Here is a 19,734-nt window from a genome sequence, read left to right as displayed (position 1 = left end):
GGGCCTTGCTGCCATGAGCCTTTTCCCAGATAGTCAGGGCTCAGTTTAGTTGCCTAAACGTGAGTGTCTGCTGCACTGGCACAGTTTGTATGCCCTGGGGTGTCCAAGACACCTGGGTTTTGCAGATATGACACAGGATCTACGGGAGACCTGCACCATCATGATCCAGCACCAGGCCAGGCAGGATACCCAAGCACATTTTATTTTGTTGGATACAGACGGGTTAGGAAGGAGATTCAGCCATGAGTTTAAGGCTCCTAGGCAGACACTATGTCAGCATCTATACAAAGACTCTGTGGGAGCTTGTACACTGATTTTATATTTCTTGGTTTCTTGGGTCCTAATTTGTCTCTGAGATCTTTAATTCCTTATCTCCCTTTCCTTAACCTCTGTTTTGCAACACTTACCCTTGTGAGTGCTCCTAACCATCCTGTTTACCCTGCTGCAGTCATTTTTCCCCTACCCTCCTTGTTTTCTAGATTTGCTGACATTTTTCTGATTCCAGACTGCACCCTTCCTTCCCTATTGGATGCTGTTAGGTCAAGGCTTACTCATTTTTGGATCGTGCCCTGGCCTTTTACCATGGACCTACCTTGTCTATTGGACAGAAACTTCCATAATCTCCCTGCTTTTTGACCCTGGCCTATTTTGACGCAAACCCTACTTTCTACTTCCTTTTATTTCTGCTTTCCTCCAGTTTCAGCTTGGTCCACCCTACCTTCTCATTGACAGACATCACCTGTAACATGGTTGCCTGCCTTTTCCTTCCTTCTGAAGACACAGCGGTACACCTTGAGAAGCAGTAATGCTCTTGACAGATTCATTACATTTATTCTTCTGTGAGCTTGATATAAACATAAAAATGGCACAAGTACAGGTGGAACAGGGAATGGCATGATGACTGAGAACAGCTTCCCCCTCCATTCCTGTTAGTTTTAGGCAGAAGTCTCTTGGTGAAGTGGGAAGACTTGCTTTGTGATCTCTTGCTCACTCCAGGTAACATTGCCACATGCAAATCTCTGCAGGTTAAGAATATATTTGAGCTATATGTGCACCTCATTTTATTTCTCTTGTAGTGTGCTCTTGTGGATACATTTATGTCTCTTTTGGAAAGGGAAGCCTTATTTTACGCTGTGGTGTTAGAAAGATCACTCCACAGTGGGTGTTTGCAAGAACTCCATTTTCAGGCAAATATTTTCGACAGTTGTAGTGGTGCTGCTGGCTAATTTCTGAACAGAAGCTATAGCTCTTACTGTGGGAATTTTAAAACTCTCTGACCATGGTAATACCCTGGTATGCAGTGCAGGAGAAAACTAGCAGTGTTTGTTTAAGACTCTCTCAGTGATATGAAAACTACTGACACTGTTTGAATAGCCACAGGCCTGATTGAGAGAGGCTTTCTAGAAGCAAATGAAAACACTGCAAAAGGAAATGAATGTGCTTTGCGTGTATGCAGGAATGCACATCAAAGGCCGACGGAGGCTGGGTGATAGGCCTTTGCAAATTAAACAAGCTCTGGAGATTGCTATTATCAATAACATTTAAACGTCCCCAGTGTCTTTCACTCCAGATACTCTGGGAAAGTGGCTATCATCGCAGCTCCAGTGCAGCAACGCCTGCCGAGCCCCTGGGAATACAGTCCTCCCCAGTCTGGGACTGGCCTGCCCTCGATTTCCCACTGCAGCCCGCTTTGGCGTCAGACCCCTGCAGAGCTGCAGGTCTGCTAGATGGCGCCCAGGGAGGGAGGCACTGAGTCACTCAGCTCTTCGGCCAGACTCCCTCCCCAAGCCAACAGCCCTGATCCCAGTGCAGAGCTGCTCAGCGCTCCCAGAGGCTCTGCTGCGGTGTTGACCCCCGTGGGCTACAGCTTTACTCCGTTTGCTCATTGCTGTCTGTGTCAGGATCTTGTTCAGTCCATGAGGAGTTGTCTTGGTCATGAAAACCGGGTGCATTATTCACGCAAACAGCTCTTGGGGGCTTTGGCCAGGTCAAGCGAGCAGGAGGTGGGACCTGCCGGAGCAGGCAGCGTTGCAGCAGTGCTGGTGGGAGCTGGCTGTCCCGCAATGGGCACTCTCCTGGGCATGCCCATGGCTGCTCACGGATGATGAAATTCCACAAATTGGCTTAAAAGGCATTTCTCAGGACTAACTTCAACAGATAAGGCATACTGCTGGCAGAGAAGACATCTCCTTTTTATGCTCTACAGCGTAGAGCATTCAAGCTCTAGGCTTTACGAAATGAGACAAGCATGTGGGCCTGGTGTCTGAAAAGCAATCAAGTGACCAGCACAGATGAGACACAAAGAGGGGGGGTTGCAACGCTTGCTCTGGGGGCAATCAGATTTCCTCTGTCCCCTGGTTCACCCTCGTCTGCACCATCACAGAGCTCAGGCAAGGCAGCAGAGATTAATAGGTGACAAATCTGGTTGCAAGTCCAACACCTAGCATGCTCCTAAAATAAGAGATATTCATAACTAAGTGACTCATTGGTATAAAATGTTTTACTAATATATGGACCCACATACCCAAAAGATTGAGCAAGCACAGTCACTGCCTAGTGCTTTCCATGTTTCCTCTTTTCATTTACATCTTGTCCTAACTAATTAAGCATCATTCAGCTTTCTTTTGGCCTCAGCTCCGCTGATGTATGTGTGTAGGAAGATGCCCCATCTCTTACTCATTCACGCTGTCTGCTAGTTGACACTGACAACCTGACTTATGCAGAAATAACAAACTGCTATTAGCTGTGCTTCACTTGAAAGAAGTGCACTATGCATCATGGAAAAAAAAACGGAGCCCAGAGAAACACTTATGACTAGGGCCTAAGACAATAAACGTAAGGCTCTAAAAATTAGACTTGGCAAAATGCATAGCAGATAAAATCAATAAGGAAAGGATAAGAATATATTAACACAAAATATTTCCTGGGGAAATGGAAAATGTTTCATAAGAGTAGATTTTAACATCAACAGTGTTATCCAAAGGGCAATAAAAAAATCTGTAGCCTTTCACGCATTGGCCAAAAATGAAAGAAAAACAGGCGCCTTCTCAGTCAGGTCTGGCAGCAGCAGCCACCACCAAAAGGAGCTGAAGAGGGGTGGCACCTGGAAATCCCCCGACTTCTGAAGCCACCAGCACTTGCTGCCTCTTTCCCTACGACAGCCACCAGACCCTGAAGGATGTTCCTGCATCCTTCATCCTTGGTTCAGCAACCTCTGCCCAGGTAGGAAAGACAGGCAGTTCAGAGGAGCTTCACAGCCTTCAGGCATGGGCGTTCACACAAGTCTTCAGCTGGGGCTTGGAGTACGCTTCTGCTCTCACTTTCCGGCATGTCGTGCTCGGTACTGCCTTCTTGTTCCTTCTGCCCTTCGATGCTCTCCACTGCCACCTCTACTGATAACCCTTCATTGCCTAGATTAAGCAGTGTGAAAACAGCGCAGCACCTGCTATGTCAGTGCCCACCTGTGTTTATTATACTCCATTTGCTGGGACAGGTAAGGTTTTTTGTTCTTACAAATTCACTGAAAACTTATCTGGAGTTATAACTCAGGTAAATCAAACCAGTAGCTCTTTACTGGCTCCACTTCAGTGGTGCTAATCCTCCACTGTCTTCCCACAATTTCCTTTTGACGAGGAGAATGAATAGACAGGTCGCTTCTCTGGGAAGGGGTGAGCAGCATGGGTGAGCTTGTGGCTCTGCATGTAAGCGTGTGACAGCCCCCAGTGAGTCTCCCCTGAGCAAACGCTCTGTGGACACCACTGCTCAGGTGTTGCTTCACTTCAGTTTTGGCAAGCACAAGAAATAATTCAAATGTAGAAAATTTAGTTCTGCATTGAAGACCGCAGGGCATAAAATCTTCAGAGAGGAGGCAGTTTCTTACAAGTGGAGAAGCAACACGAAGGATGCATATGCTGACTGTCAGCAGGTGGTAATCCTTGCTCTTCGCCTGGTGACGGGATCATTGTGCCGGTGAGCACCCCTGGTTTCTAGCTTCCACCTTTTATTTTTACTGCTCAGTTCTGCCAATGAGAAATGATGGACCCATACTTCCCCAGAGGACTTTCAGGTTAAATGTCAGTCCTGAAAAACAGTATGTTGAAAGAGGACATTGTGGAAACACATTTCTTGACCATATTCAGAGTTAACATACATCCTAAGGAATAGTTTAGGAATGGTGAAATGAGTCCACTTAGGATACTGATATTGTAACTGGAAGAACTGGACATAAGTGCACATGCAGCTCATGGAAATAATAATTGTCATTGTCCCTACTGCAAAAGCATGACACTTCTTCCCCTTGAGCTAATCTGTGGTATAATATCCTTTTGCAACAATACTCATCGCTATCTCTGGCTCTCAGGCTGTAAACATAACAGGCTCAACTAGTTCATCTCCCTAGCCTGTACAAACCTCCACTATCAGTGGAGGAACATGCTGTTCAGCAACAAGTTCAAAGAGCTGTTGCTGTTTTTCTTTTAATCTTCTGCTTTGCTTTTGGAATACGTAATTAACAAACTGCAAGTGTTTTTCCTGGCTTAGGATCCTTAACGCTATATTGTTGTTCATCTCTCTGAATGTTTCCATGGATTTTTAACCGCACTAATGGATGCTCATGTACATCATTGTAACCCTTTGGACACAAGCTGTGAAGCCTCGCTTTTCTGAGCGCGGTCCATAGAAGATGTTGCTCTGCTGCGGCAGTGTCCCGTTGCTCTAGAAATTTGTTTTGTAGTTTAAAATGCATGTTTCTGGGTCCTCTGTGTAATGTCCTAAGACAACCAACAGAAAAGGAGGCCCTGTCTGGGAGGTGAATGCCACTGGAATAACATTTAGAGACTGGGCACAAGATTTCTGGTGTCTAGAAGGAGCATTAACTCTACTAACTTTGTGGTTCCTTGTTCTAGTCTGTACAAGCAATTAGCTAATTTGAGCTCCCAGTTCTGGCAAATCTGGGGGACATAACACCAAAAATAGATTCATTTATTTGTTAATTGTAAAAATCAATGAAAAAATCTTCTCAAACTCCTGGTGAGCTGCATCCAGGACCACCTGCACCCATCTTCATAGATCTGGTCCGTAATCCCTCCCCAGTTCCCTCTGTGCTCCTCCACATGGTGGTGGGCCAACCATAACAGTACGGGTTGTCTCACTAAAAAGCTATTTGCAGCTGAAAAGGGAGACCTACTCACACAGTTCTCCTGGCATTTGCAGGTTTGGGTTCAACTGGCCAGCCAGAGGGGTTTGTCCGTCCGCTAGTGTTGGTGGCTTCAGCCAGCCGGGCCATCGCCATCCCTGCATCCTGGCTGTGCTGCTGGCACACCGCCTGCCACCCCCACCACCGTGCTGCTTAGAGCTGCTGTATCTTGTAGCAGTTAACAGGCAAAGCAGTAGCTATGCATGGTGGGTGCAATCTTCTGTGTAGCGTTTGATCATGTGAGTAGGACTGATGAACTCTGCTTCAAAATGTGGATTAAGGGCACTTTTTTTTCTAGGAGCTGCTGTTCTGCAGCATTTGTTCTGTAAACCCAGATAAAAATCTTGTTCGTATTTTTTCAAGTTTGTATTTACAAAAGGGTTGAAAAATAGGCATAATGACAGTTTAATTAATGTATGTCATTAATTCTGGAGATAATCAAAACCCTGATAAGTCTAATCTTGTAAAAAAGAATTAGAATGCACTGAAACATCTTTTGTTATCTTTGAACCTTGTAATGAAATGTTGCATACTTAAAGGAGGAGCCATAGCAATGAGCATTGCCAGAGGACATATTCTCAGCAGATTTCATCACTGGACTTTCTGTGCGATATTGTTTTTGGCAGAAAGGTTGTAACTGAAGTCCAAAGCGATCAACACTGTTTTCAAAATTTGTCCTTCTTCTACCAATATATGAAGTTGTTCTAATAATTTGTGGGCATAAAGTAGGAGAGCTTTAGCTTCTCTTCCATTTTCTTCTAATTATCATGCATTTAAAGCACTATTTCATGCTTAATGCTTCAGACCTTTCTAATTGCTTGACCATATATGCGTGCATATCATGCACGTATGTCAAACCTATTATTCAAACTTGAGAAATGAACATAGGCCAACATCTCAAAGTTGTTATAAGAAAAAATAACATGGCTAACTTTAGCAAACTATTTTTTAAAGGTTTGTTCTCAATTCTGTTTTCAGTGCTGCCTGTATCTTTACACCGCAGCTTACGTCATGTTAGTTCTTACCAAGAAACTTCAGAGAAACTGAAGACTGTACTTTGGAGGATGCAGTGAGTAACAGACACTGATAGGCATTTTAGGGGCTGAAAAGGATGTGCCTGTACTTTAAAACTCAAATTCAGACCAAATTGTGATGTATAAGGGCAAAACATTCCCGTATTTGTATGTAGTTCCTGCAGGGACCTGGGAACCAGCTGGGGCTGGTAGAAAAGCACGTTGGGAAGGAACAGTAATAAATATTGCTTCTCTTCCTCTCTAGAGACTCAAAGAAAACTGAATTTTGCCTCTGGAAAGGAGGCTGGGGCAGCAGTCTGCCGGAAGGTAAGGCTGGGTGACAGCTTTTGTCTGGCTCCCAAAAAGATTGAACTGACGGAGGAGCCAGAGCAGGACTGGGTTAATTAAACCCTCCTAGTACAAGCAAACGACTTTTTGTAGATTAATACCTGCAAAAGGAGTGACATCTGCTACAAGGAGGCTGAAAGTCTTCAAGATTTTGAAGATGTAGCCAAGACCCTGAGCAAGGAAGACTTTTTAATTTGGGCTGGAGGCTCTGCTCTCCACAGGTCTGAGGGCGGCCAGGCAGAAAGCCAGGTGAATTGCCCCACGAGATATAGAAACCAAAGCAATGCCTCTATAGGCTGAGGTGAGGGATAGGGTCCTGGCATCAAACCAGTGACATAGTATAGTCTTTTGGTAATGAGCTCAATGTAGGTGAATTAGGCAAGATATTTATTGCCCTTGCTGCAAAAAAGAAATTTATGAAAATCGGAGATACATTTGGGCAAGATTAGCAAACAGAGAGACATTTGGGTCAGGAAGATAAAACAAAGGGGAATTTCTGCATATTTTCCCCATCTTCAGATAATGCTGCATTGCTATACACAAGTACAACGACTCCTGAACTTTGGGTCCTTTATTTATAAAACAATATACTGCTCCCAATCCCTGGGCACACTGACGTAATTTAATGTCATACTTTCCAAATAAAATGGATTGCATTCCCATCATAAAATAAATGCATTCCAGCAGGGAGCCCCACAGCACATAACAGAGCTCCAGCAGCTGGGTAAGCTGGGGCAAGAGATGTAACAACTGAGCTGTGTCGCTGAAGCCCAAAAGCAAAGTTCTTGCTGGCAGCACTCTAGGAAAACCTATTATAATGCAATGCTACCAAAAAAGCGGTCTTCTCTTGCTAGTTCTGTGCTGCATGCAAAAGTTATTTAAAAAACTCTACACAAACAAACATATTCTTTTCCGTATGACCTTTTCTTCAGTGTTTTCAAAAGTATATTGTCTTTTCAGTTTAACACATTATTTGTCAGTTTTTATTTATAGCTTAAAAGAAAAGTCTCCCTCAAACTGTCACCAGAAATGCCCTTCTATAGGCATGCTGTCAAGAGAAAGTCTTTCCTTCTCCGAGTGTCATCCTGGGTCCAAGTGCAGTTTACTGAAACCAATATACCAGTGCTTCCAGATATCATAGCATCTTGATTCAGACAGCCATGTATCACTCTGACCTGAAAGCCATTTCTAACCTGCTTATGCAAAACGTAAGGTTAAATAAAACAGGTAACCAAGCAGCCATGGTTTGCACTCTCTTCCTCACACTATCTCTCTATCTTTTTTTTTAATAAACAGACACTAAAACCTTCAGAGAACTTTTTTATTCTTATCAAAAAGGCAAGCAAATTATTTGCAGCAGTATGATAAAACATCACATCACCCAATTTCCACATGACTCAGCATGTGGGTTTTTTAACTTAGAAACTGAAAACCATGGTGTTTCACAGACTCGTTATACCCAGATAACATAAATGAAAAACTGAAATGTCATATTACATATGAAATGTCCTTACATATTGCTAGCATAAATTCACAAGCACAGCATATGCAGGCATGACCCAGGAGAGATAACAGATTGCACTAAGTTTGGGAGATGCTTTGCTGAGAGTCAGAGGGATGCCTCCTACTTGGTGGGACATCTTCTATGTAGCAGTGGACTTTATTACACTTTCTGCTATTCAGTAACTCACTGAGATGAAAAGAGCCATAGATGCAGATGCATGAAGAGGCAAAGAGCCAGATAAAATGTAGTCCTCTAGAAAGTTCGCATTTACTTTAGCTGCCAAACAAAGAAAACTGGTCCCACGTATTGATCCTTGCAGGAGCTTAGCGTTTGGTGTCATCACTGGTTAACACATGCCAAATCTGATGTTTTTATTAATGGCTGCTGCTGAAGTTTATAGACAGTTTTTGTCTTGCGACTGAATAATATTAGCTATAAAACTAAGGACAAAACCATGGGAGCTTGCTTTTGCATGTTTGTATCCTCAGTTCATGATAATACACTTCTGGGCTTTGGGAGCTACAAAGGTCACTTCTTCCCAACCCGAAGGTCATTTATTCTCTTGATGAAATAAACAGTCATTTAGCCAGACTATGGAGTTCAGCCTGATCCTTTGCATCTTCCTGATGGCTCTTCTTTTGATCTTTCTCTTTGTATTTCATGTGGAAAAACACACTTGCTATAATGCAACCTGAAAAACGGAGGGAACAGAGGATCAGTAAAGGGCAGAGAAAACTTTCTGAAAAGATATTTTCACAAAAGATCTGACACTCGCCCTGTAATTGTCACACTGCTTTACATCTTGAATGGAAACAAATGGCTTTTTATATATAGTTTTATATATATATATATATAAATATATATGCATATGTTTAATACTTTTTAAATCCTGATGAGCTTGTTATACAGCATATAAACTTATTTCCTCTTTATCTGTGCTGGATTCTCTTTCAATTTCAACATCTCCTTGTTCCGGTACTGTAGTAAAATATACAGAAGTGTTCATCTACTCCCCCTCCCCTATTCATTTGTCTGAATATTTGTTCTGTTCACTAGTTGTTCTTATTTCACATTCATCTTTGCAGTATCTGAGTAGTTCATCAAGCAACATGCCTAATATCTGCCATGTGATATAAATTCTCCCACTCTCTCCTACATGGGAAAAATACCTTACCAGAGAGAGGGAGTTTGTTTTAATAAAAGTGTGTGGTGCCCTGGATTGGCTGAGGATTTGGAATTGTTTTTTATTTTGTTGTGTTTTGTTTTCCAGTGCCTATGCTCTGCATTTCTCTTAAAGAAAATAAGCCCATAGATGCCTTGCTCTGGAAAGGGAAGGCACTGAGGTCTGAGACAGTCCTTAGGTCCTGGAGGAGTCCACTCTAGTCTCCAGAAAATGGCTGGTTTTATGGTCATATCTTCTGAGCTTCAAAGTCAAACTCAAAGTTTATAACCTTCTCAAGTTTTGTAAAGTCTTTCTATACCTCTCTTTTTTTTTCCTTGCCCATCTCTGATCCCTGTTAAATCCACCCGAGAGGCTGTCATCTGACTTTGGCTTTAAAGTGGAAAAGCTGTCTGTTGAAAAACTGTGCATTCATTTCAGGAAATCTTTTTAAAAGCCTTTATGAGTTACATACACTTTTTTTTTTTTTAAGTCATGAACCAGTAGCAATTTTTACTACTTTCTCTAAAGTTGGCCAGCACTCTTGCAATGATAGCGTCTTTAGTTGGTTATCCAACAAAATTTTCACTTGTATATAAATGTCATATTGAGAAAGTGGTCAGACCAAGGTATCATGAAGAAACGAGTGATGTCAGAAGCTTGAACAGAGATGATGGAGATGCAGTACGGGAGGTTTCTTTGTCAATTGCATGGCCTGAGTATGGCTTCTTCCAGTTTAGATTTTCTTTGAATTGGAACTTTTTCTTGTTTTATCTTCAAAAGACAAACACATATGCATCACATACGCATCAGCCCTTTCTCTTGCCTTAGGGATTTGTGAATTACACAAGAAAAGTCAGCATAGAGTGTTAATTTTGTCTTTTTAGGTATTTGTTCTCAGGGGCTCTTTCTCTTTTCTTTTAGAAATGAAGTAATTGTTACTTACGTAAGTTCTTGGGGGTTTTCCCTTTTATCCTCTAATTTCATCTGCCTCTTTTGAATAGTAGGTCTGTAATGTATTTCATTTCTTTTCTTTGATTTTCTGCATGTGTCTCCCACACTCTCTCCCCTCTCCAGAGCTGACTCACAGTCTCCCAGTCTGTTGCTTGTGACCATCACATTCCAAAATCACATGGGATTGTGCACCGAATTCTTTCTGCTATTGCCTTCCTAGGGGACTGGATCCCATCAACAGTCATCTTGACAGCTTTGCTCTTACATTTATAAAAAGAATGCCAAACAAGATTTTGTCTTGTTTTGGAAAAAGTATTAAGCCATTTGTCAAAGTTGCATCAGCTCGTGCCTATAAGTATATCATTCTGTTCATTACCATTTAACAATTGCGCTTTGTTCTTACAAATGCCAGTTTCCCACAGCTCAAAGCAGTCCTCTCACTGGAAAATGGAAACCTAAGAAGCTAAAGTAGGTGAATAAAATTATAATTTCTAAGCTATGGTTAGAAACTGAAAGGAAATTTACAGACAGTAAACAGCAAAACATCCCTAGATGATTCACTGTTTTCACTGTAATCTGAAAGCCCAAGGCAGGACTCCAGTACATTCCCTGACAGGCAAAAGGAGGTAGGTAGCAACAAAGAGACTATTACTACAAATGCAGCCTTTTCACAGAATGACAGAATGGTTGAGGTTGGAAGGGGCCTCTGGAGATCATCTAGTCCAACCCCCTGCTCAAAGCAGGGTCAGCCAGAGTAGGTTGCCCAGCTGTGTCCAGTCAGGTTTTTAATATCTCCAAGGATGGAGATTCCACAGCCTGCCTGGGCAACCTGGACCTGTGCTTGGCCACCCTCACCATAAACATTTTTTTCGTATGTTTTAATGGAATTTCAGTTTGCGCCCATTGCCCCTTCTCCTGCCATTGGGCACCACTGAGAAGAGTCTGGCTCCATCCTCTTTCCTCCCTCCATTAGGTATTTATACACACTGAGCAGATAGCCCCTTCTCTTCTCCAGGGTGAACAGTCCCAGCTCTCTCAGCCTCTCCTCATATGAGAGATGCTCCAGCCTCTCAATTATCTTTGTGGCTCTTTGCTGGACTCGCTTCAGTATGTCCATGTCTCTCTTGCACTGACGAGTCCAGCACTGGACTGAGCACACCAGGTGTGGCCTCACCGGGACTGAGAAGAGGGGAAGGACGACATCCCCTGATCTGCTGGAAACGCTCTGCCTAATGCAGCCCAGGATGCAGTTGGCCTTCTTTGCCACAAGGACACATTGCTGACTCATGGTCAACTCGTTGTCCACCAGCATTCTCAGAGCCTTTTCTGTGAAGCTGCTCTCCAGCAAGTCAGCCTCCAGCTTGTAGTGGTGCATGTGGTTATTCCTCCTGACATGCAGGACTTTGCATCTCTCCTTGTTGAGTTTCATGAGACTCCTGTCAGCCCATCTCTCCAGCCTGAAGGGGTCCCTCTGAATGGCAGTGCAGCCATCTGGTGCATCAACCACTCCTCCCAGTTTTGTATCATGTGCAAACTTGCTGAGGGTGCGCTCTTTTCTCTAGTAACAGCTGTTTGCACTGCCAGCACATGTGCATGCAGGTACAAAGTCCAAAAAAGCCACCCCTGGACCAGAAACTTACATGACCACGGTGATCACAGTGCTTGAGTATAGTGAGATCTTCCATCTTTTCACTTACTCTGTAACGTTCATGATACCTCTTCACTGAAGGAGTGAATGATTGCCGTAAGTGCAGCAGCACTGTCACACTTGGTAGGGCTAGCCTCATATCAACCAAGAGAAAGTCACTTACCAATGAGGAGCAATACCCCAAGAAGAATCCCAATTGCCTGGCCTGCACTTGGCCAGGAGCGCTCACGTTGTACTGCTATAAAACATGACTTTTCACTTGAACACTTGCAGACGTTTACTGAAAAAACAAATGCCATAAAATTAATGAGAATTTTAATAGCTCAGTTTCACTATTCATATATATTACTGTTCTCTTGAAATTAATAGCTCTGTGCATGGTATACCTTCAAGATTTATTTCTCCTTCCAAAGGTGGTCTTCCGTTGTCATTAATTATTACTGGAACATTATAGACCTTCTCGTCAAAGTTAGTATGTTTTGGAGAAAGGTAAGCATGAGTACCTGTAAGTAGGAAATGGGACATTTGTGTCAGCACAAGAAAGAAATTTAGCTAGGCATTCACATCAGCTGCAATGCTCTGTGACTGAGGTCTTGTTTCTTAAGGCTGCTTTGAACATTGTGGTAGCTCCCCTCTTTCCCCACATCCCCCCAGGTCTCACTGGTTTGCAGACATTAAGTCAGAAGGGACCATCCAAATGCCTAGTCTGGCCTCCTGCAAAATATGGCCAGAGAATTTCCTTCTTAATTTCTCGATAATCTTGAGGAGTGCTACACCAATGTCATCACTTCTAAACCAAGAATATGACCCATACTCTCATAACTCACAATTGACTTAAATTGTTCCTAAGAGAACTTAATAAGTTAGATCATCCTTCTAGTGTGCTTACACTGTGACATCTGAGACCCTTTTAAATATAGCGTAGTAAGAACATAAAAGCCATTTGGATCAAACCAAAGGTCCATCTAGACCAGTTAATTGCCTCCAGAATAAGTGGAGATTACAAGAAAAGCAAGCATATATTTTATTTTCTCTTAATATTCTCTAAACATTTTCAGCTCAGGGGCTTTCTGAGCCAGATATAATATCCGTCAATTTAGCAAACATAAGTGGATTTCTCTTCCACAAACTTGTCCAATCTCCCTTTGAACTTTTAGAAACTTTCTACATCCACAACACCCTGTGGCAAGGAGTTCCACAGCCAACTGCATCCTCCTTCAGTTTGCACAGAAAGTAACTCTCACAAGCTTCATCTGAGGCTCCCAAGTCAGTGTATTGCAAAAGAGGGTGAATGACCAACCCCTGGCCATCCTGTCCATACCACTCAGGATTTTACAGACCTCTATCATATTCTTCCCCACTACGTCCCAACCTGATGGTTTACTTTGCTGCTTCCGTATACTTCCTGATATGAGGCTATTCCATAACTCTCTCCTTGCTGCCCCGTCTTAACCTTTTTCCAGCTCTACTGTATCTTTTTGAGACTGAGGGACCAGTGTCGACGGTGTGAACAAACAATGGATTTATACAGGGTCGTAATGACAATGTCTGTTTCTTCTCTGGTCCTTTCCTAGTAATTCCTAATATTTGATTTGGTTTTTTTGAACACTCCTGATGATCCAGTGTGACATTTGCATAGAACTACTTATCATTAGGCTATAGTCTCACTCCTGGCTTGTAATGGTCAGCTCAGAACCCATTATTTCATATGTGAATTTAGGAGGGTGGTGTTTATTCATGTGTATCACTTTATGTGTATCTACACCAAATTTAATCTACCCTTTTATTGTTCATCCTCTCAGTCTCACAAAGACCCTTTGCAGCTCTTCACACTTGGTTCCTTCTCAAATAACTGTATCATCAATGAACTTTGCCTCTTCACTGTACACCACATCTATTATGGATATATTGAACATCTCAGGTCCTAGCAAAGACCACTTTGGAAAAGCTAGTTGTGAACTCCCTCCACTGCAAGAGCTGACCATTTACCCCAGCTTCCACATTTTAAATGATTATTCAAAATCCTTTATTTTTACATTATAGCAACACTTCTTTCTCTATTGAGACCTTTCATCAAAGTCTTTTGGGAATGGAAGCAGACTCTATCACCACTATGCACATCCTTACTGATCCCTTTAAAAGAACTCTAGTCAGTTTGTGAAGAAGGACTTCCCTTTGCACAGGAAGTATCTGCAATAGACAGTTTGCAAGCTGCTCTATTTCTTTATCAGAAGTGACTTATATTCGTTTAGGCACACACGTTTTTCTTCTCCTAAATTCTAGGGTAATTTTAGTATGCTAACATGCTAAATGTCATCACTCAAAAAAAAATGACTTAGTTGTTCACATAAATACATACCAAAATGCATGTAAATTCTTAACAACCTAAATTTTTTCTTCATTAAATATTTGACATACATTGGTAAGAATGAAGAGGAATTCAATATTTGTTTATATTTCCCAAATTACTTAGAGACTGCCATATCCATATAAGAATAGGTTCATCAACTTACTGTTGATTTTTGAGATTTCCCAATTATTTCTTGTATCCGTGTCATCCTTAAGTGAAAAGGTAAATGTTGAATAAAACATCTGTTCATCATCATCAGTAGCTTGAATCAGTGTTCTCTCTCCTCCACTGAGCGGGTGGCAGAAGAACAGAGCACCATTCGTAGCTAGGCGTGGAGGGTTATCATTCACATCCTTTAAGTTTATTACGAAGGTTGCTTTGGATTTTTGAGCTACATTATCTGTAGAATTTAATAGAATAGAGTTATACATCATATCTTGGACTTTCAGTCTGGGCTGTTGCATTTGCAGCTATGGTAAAAGGATACTGGTGCACCATCAGACATGCAGTGCGTAGTGGTAGTCTGTCTGCAGGATACAGAGGCAAGGTCTCAGGAGGTCCTGAGGGACTCATGCTATCTACTACTACTTATAAAATAATAGGGTATATTTGTGCCCAACTCTTGATAACTATGGAACACTAGCAAGTGAAAGGAGACAGCTAGACTGTCGTTTCTGGTAAGCGGTCACATCCATGGTCAGAGCATTTTCTCTTTAGAACACTCTTTTAAGTATGAAACTCCAGATGCTTCCTTCCTCCCTTCTATATGTAGGAAATGCAAGTCAGTGTTCTGCCTTAGGCCCAAGACAAGGGGCCCAAGAACTTCCTTTTCATTCCTTTTGCCCATTCCCACATGAATGGGCCCACTCAGGCTCAATGTTTGAGGAAGCATTCCTTTTTTGTGACATACAGTAACTTCGTCTTTACATATCATATCCAGAAAACAATGGCCAGCATTGTTGGTTATCTGTGTTTAATAAGGGAAACCTAGATATGTTCCTTATTCAGTAGGATACAGCCCAGCTTTTTTAACCTCTATTCAATATAAATCCTCCTCAGATAGACTACCTGAAAGATCCCAATGGCTGGAACTATGAACTCTAATGTGTTTCAAACTAACTAATGTGGGGGGGTTTATTCATAATAAAATGAAATTCCATACAAGATTACCAGTTACTCTCTACATGTGTTTTCAGGAAACCAAAACATACCTACAAGAAAGGTTAAAATCTCTATAGCTATAGAGTAAAAATGTAGTAGACAATGTTAATACTGAAATCACTGAAGAAATTATGACCCTCTCTGTATGCTATGTTGATCCAGCAAAAATAATGGCATATGATAGCTAACTTCATGAAACCTGTTTTAATCTTCATTACCTGTAAGATCAAGATTTCTTTTACAAAAGGCAAGTGCTTAAGGAATAAATCCTTCTAAGGATACATCAAAAGTTATTTAACATCATGTGGCTATGGTATTACATCAAATGCACCTGATGACCCCAGCCCAGGAGACCATTTTGTGTAACTCCTGCTCCTGTATTTTTCATGGGTTCAGTTTTGCTGCCCCATCTTCCTGAAGAAAGTATGGTGTTTCAAGAAGTATGGTAGTTGCTGATAAGGCAGCAAGGGCAGGGGAGCCCACTGTGTGTATACATAGTCCTTTCCTTGCTTACTTGACTCTGATGCAACAACCTGAACTTCATATGCTTGTTTTTGTTCTCGATCCAGCAGAGAAGCAGTGTATATCTTCCCAGTGGATGAATCAATCCTCAACCATTTCTTCACATCTCCTTCTAAGGAATATCTTTGGAAAAAAAAAGAAAAGAAATCACATATTTTATTCCAAATCAGGAAAAAACTGTTGACGAAGCAAGTACTTCTTCACTGATCATAGGCAAATAACTTGATTACAACTGTACTCAAGGAAAGCACTCCTGGAGAAGTCCTGATGATACAGCCAGCCAGGAGATACAGACAGACGAATGGAGGCCAAAAACATCGGTTTCTGGTGAGAATTAAGTTCAGAGCATAAAAAGTGAGAGCAGAACCCCAGGAATATCACTGCTGCTCCAAAGAAGCAGCATCCTATGCATATCACAACTCTGCCTTCCTCCTAACTGGGGAACTCCAAGCTTTCAGCCAGGAGTGTCCACTGTCCCAGCCCAGTGTCCCTCCCTCAGCATCACATCCCCCATGTCTTGATTTCAATGGTGGCACAAGCCAAAGGCTATCCTGGGTAGAGGCAGCAGTGCAGCCAAGGACCCTTTGTTGGAAAACTGAGGGACCGGGACCCCAAAATGTATTGCAGCGGTCATCTGCTACCAACCTAGGTGCATCCTGTAATTACCATAGGAGCAGCCTTGGAACAGTGAGTGTTTTAACCTTTGCCACATCATTGCCTTTATAGTGCTGTTGAAAAACAAGATCTCAGGGTATTCACATAGACAGATTTAACAATGAACATATGACCGAGTTAAAATACAGACATTGAGTATATGTGACCTGACCTTTTCATTCAACACTTTCATTCTTTCAGTACCTGTTGCATTAAAAACAGCAGGCTAACATGCTTTTTTATACTATTTGTTTTATTTCTTTTAACTTATTTTTTAGCATAAATGTGGTTTATGTAAACATGAATTCCTGTCAGCTGTTTCTGTCATCATTCCCCAGAGCTTATGGACTATGTGGCTCACTTTCAAACCAGCTTGACAGAAGGCCAAACATGCTAAGTTCCCAAAATTTAGGGAAAAGTAAAGAGCCAGATGACCTCCCCTTGGGAACAGAACTCCACAGGAGGCCTAAGAATCAGACCCTGCAACTCCATTAACTGCTTGATGTTTTGCTGAAGTTTAGTTAAATTTCAAGGATTGTTTAATATGGTTTTGATTGACCTTTTCAGCATTCTAGCTGGGAATCATGCAGCAAGAACCACAAACAATTTGTCTATCTGTCACTAACAAAGAAGGTACATGTACACCATGCAGCAGAGCATGCTGCACAGACCATGACCTGGCAGAGTCTCGAGGTGATTTGACCATAAGACGCAGCACTGAGCCACCTGGATGCACCAGCTTGAGACTTCTGGCATCCCACTCACAATCATATGAGTGGACTTGCCAGTGTATCTTGGCATCCATACTGGAAGCAGGCCTTTAGTCTTTGACAGTTACGTAGAGAAGACTTAGTTTAAAAGAAAATGAATGAATTATCAAATATAGACTTGAGCTTCTTTCTAAGTTGTGTGTTCTGCTGGATGCAAAACCCTGTGCTGTTACCTGAGTAATATGAAAAGCAGCCATGGTCCTACTGATTCCTAGGAGTATTCTGTACATACCTCATTCACTGTTAAAGGTATTTGGATTTGGAAACTTTGTTATTCTCAAACCTGCTCTACCCTTTTGCTGGAGATATATACACTGGCCTTTTTTGACTTTTAGTTTCTTGCTTCAAGGGACCCACTAGCTGATGCTTATTACAATATATAAAGAAGTTTGGGAAAGCACTTCCCAGCAGTTTACTTCAAGTAGGTCCCAGGCCACCACTGAAACTACACCTACCACTTTGTACTATTAGCTGAGAAATAGGCAACTCTGTAAAAATGTCTTTTCTTTTCCTGTATGCCAAATATTGGGTATGTTTTCTTTGTCCCTCTATTATAAAAATTTTCTAAGCCCTATTTCATCTTGAGACTTTAACTGGATATCCACAGAGTGAGGCCTTGACTAACACTCATAATGACAACCCCACTAAATCCTGAATAAAATCAATAAATCACAGTCATTTTTTTTTACCGTACAGTATCCCCCTCAGGATCATAGGCTTCCACCGTCATGACCAGGGTATTGACAGGAATATTTTCAAATGCTTCTGCTGTGTAAGCTTCTCTGCTGAAAACGGGTGGTTCATCCACATTTGTTAGAAAAACTTTGAAGACCGTAATGGAGCTTGAGTTATACTGCACTCCTGGCACCAGAGGTTCAGGGTTTGTGGCATGGATCACCAGGTTGTACACTTGAGCTGTTTCAAAATCGAGAGCCTGGATAAAATAGAAAAATGTGCTTTAAAGAGCTGTCCCACTGTTTGTTTTAGCAAATCCTAGACAGACAGACAGACAGAGGAGCTTCTCATTTCAGCATCTTTAACACACTCTGACCCATGGTGGGGCTCGATGCGCAATGTCAGAGTGCCCTCTGTGCTTCTGCTGAGCTAAAAAAGAGAGTTCCCCCTGCCCTTCCCTCCACAGGAAGACAAAAGACACAATGACAAAATCCTCCCCTTCCCAAGGAAGATATTGTAGCTCAAATTTAGATGAAACAAGGGTCACCTGCCAAGAGCAAAATGACACTGGGAAAATGAATTTAAAGGAAATTATATGCCCATTCAGAGGCTCCCTCAGCAACTGCATTTCCAAATAATGCTGCCAGCTACCTGACCAAGTTTAATATGTATATCCTGTTTACAGCAATAGTATTTATAATTCTGTACAAGAAGGCCTTGGATGACTTCTGGTTGACAAAAATCATGTGAGGCTGGAAAACACCATGGAGTTTCTCACAATTGCCTCCTCGGGAAAAAATTACTTTGAGGTTCAGCACATCTGTCAGCCTGCCCTTGGCCTGGCTGGCTGCAGGTGAACTCCACACAAACAGTATGTCATTACATGGAAAATGAATGATAATTTTTCTGAGCTCATAATTACAAGTGCCTTTGAGAAGGTTAATTTCAAAGGGAGAACACCTCTGGTGTTGAAATGCATGGATGCAATAGAAAATGTTCCTCATATTTCTCATTATATCGGTCAGAATGTGGTCATCCGCTGCAGCACACTGACCTTGGCTTTATCTCCATTAATGTTTGCCTCAAGAGGAACAAATTCCCTTTTTGTTCTGATGTGGAGACAAGCCAGGCACCTGTACCTCCCATTGCAAAAGCCACCAAGGGCCCAGAGCACCATCAAGGAGGAGGACCTGCACTGTGACTGTTCCTCACTGTGACTACAGGACATGGCAGTGCTTAGCTGGCTTTCTGTTTTCTGCTGCAAAATCATTCAAATAATGCAATTTTTTCCATAATGTGTAAAGATTCTACTTCATCAGCTGGCTCCCAGACCACAGGACAGCAGCAGAGCTGGCAGAGGGCAAATAGCTGATGGGGAAGGCAGGAGGACAGGTGTGCCTGGGCGTAGCACAGACACAGCACATGGGCCTGAGTGTGGGGCCTTCTGCAATCTGCACGCAGCTTAGGGGTGGTCTCACAGACCACCAATCCACCTGTCTGTCTGGAAATGGTCACCAGTATAACTACTGTATATGACAAATGAAATGAAATGAAAGAATAGAAATGAAAAGAATAAACCCATCTCTTCACCTTGTTAATCTTGATGAATCCTCGGTTTGTTTCAGGGTCTGTCTCTATGATGAACGTTTTGTTCGGATCTCCTTCCTTAACCTCGTAAACGATGTAAGAACTCCCTGTGAGAGGCTCATCTGCATCAGTAGCTTGAATTTCTAATATCACTGTTCCTACCGGGAGATCTTCTGCAACAGTCACATTCTGATA

At 42.2% G+C, this 19,734-nt stretch overlaps 1 protein-coding gene across 1 annotated transcript in view; it reads right to left on the bottom strand.

Annotated features, from left to right (window-relative positions):
- Window positions 1-7,862: 7,862 nt before the first annotated feature.
- The window catches only part of CDH17 (cadherin 17), a 28,900-nt gene continuing 17,028 nt past the window's right edge, over window positions 7,863-19,734 (bottom strand). The window contains exons 12-18 of the mRNA XM_026099843.2: window positions 19,543-19,734; window positions 17,967-18,211; window positions 15,846-15,976; window positions 14,334-14,570; window positions 12,207-12,323; window positions 11,984-12,100; window positions 7,863-8,750 (exon numbers count right to left, since the gene is read on the bottom strand). Of these exons, the coding sequence (XP_025955628.1) occupies window positions 8,638-8,750; window positions 11,984-12,100; window positions 12,207-12,323; window positions 14,334-14,570; window positions 15,846-15,976; window positions 17,967-18,211; window positions 19,543-19,734 (1,152 nt within the window). The 3' untranslated portion in view covers window positions 7,863-8,637. The remainder of the gene's footprint in view (window positions 8,751-11,983; window positions 12,101-12,206; window positions 12,324-14,333; window positions 14,571-15,845; window positions 15,977-17,966; window positions 18,212-19,542) is intronic.

The sequence above is a fragment of the Dromaius novaehollandiae genome, chromosome 2 (genome assembly GCF_036370855.1).
Source record: "Dromaius novaehollandiae isolate bDroNov1 chromosome 2, bDroNov1.hap1, whole genome shotgun sequence".
In the NCBI taxonomy this organism is placed as follows: Eukaryota; Metazoa; Chordata; class Aves; order Casuariiformes; family Dromaiidae; genus Dromaius; species Dromaius novaehollandiae.
The sequence above is the reverse complement of the archived record's forward strand: the minus strand, read 5'-3'. Positions and strand labels throughout refer to the sequence as shown.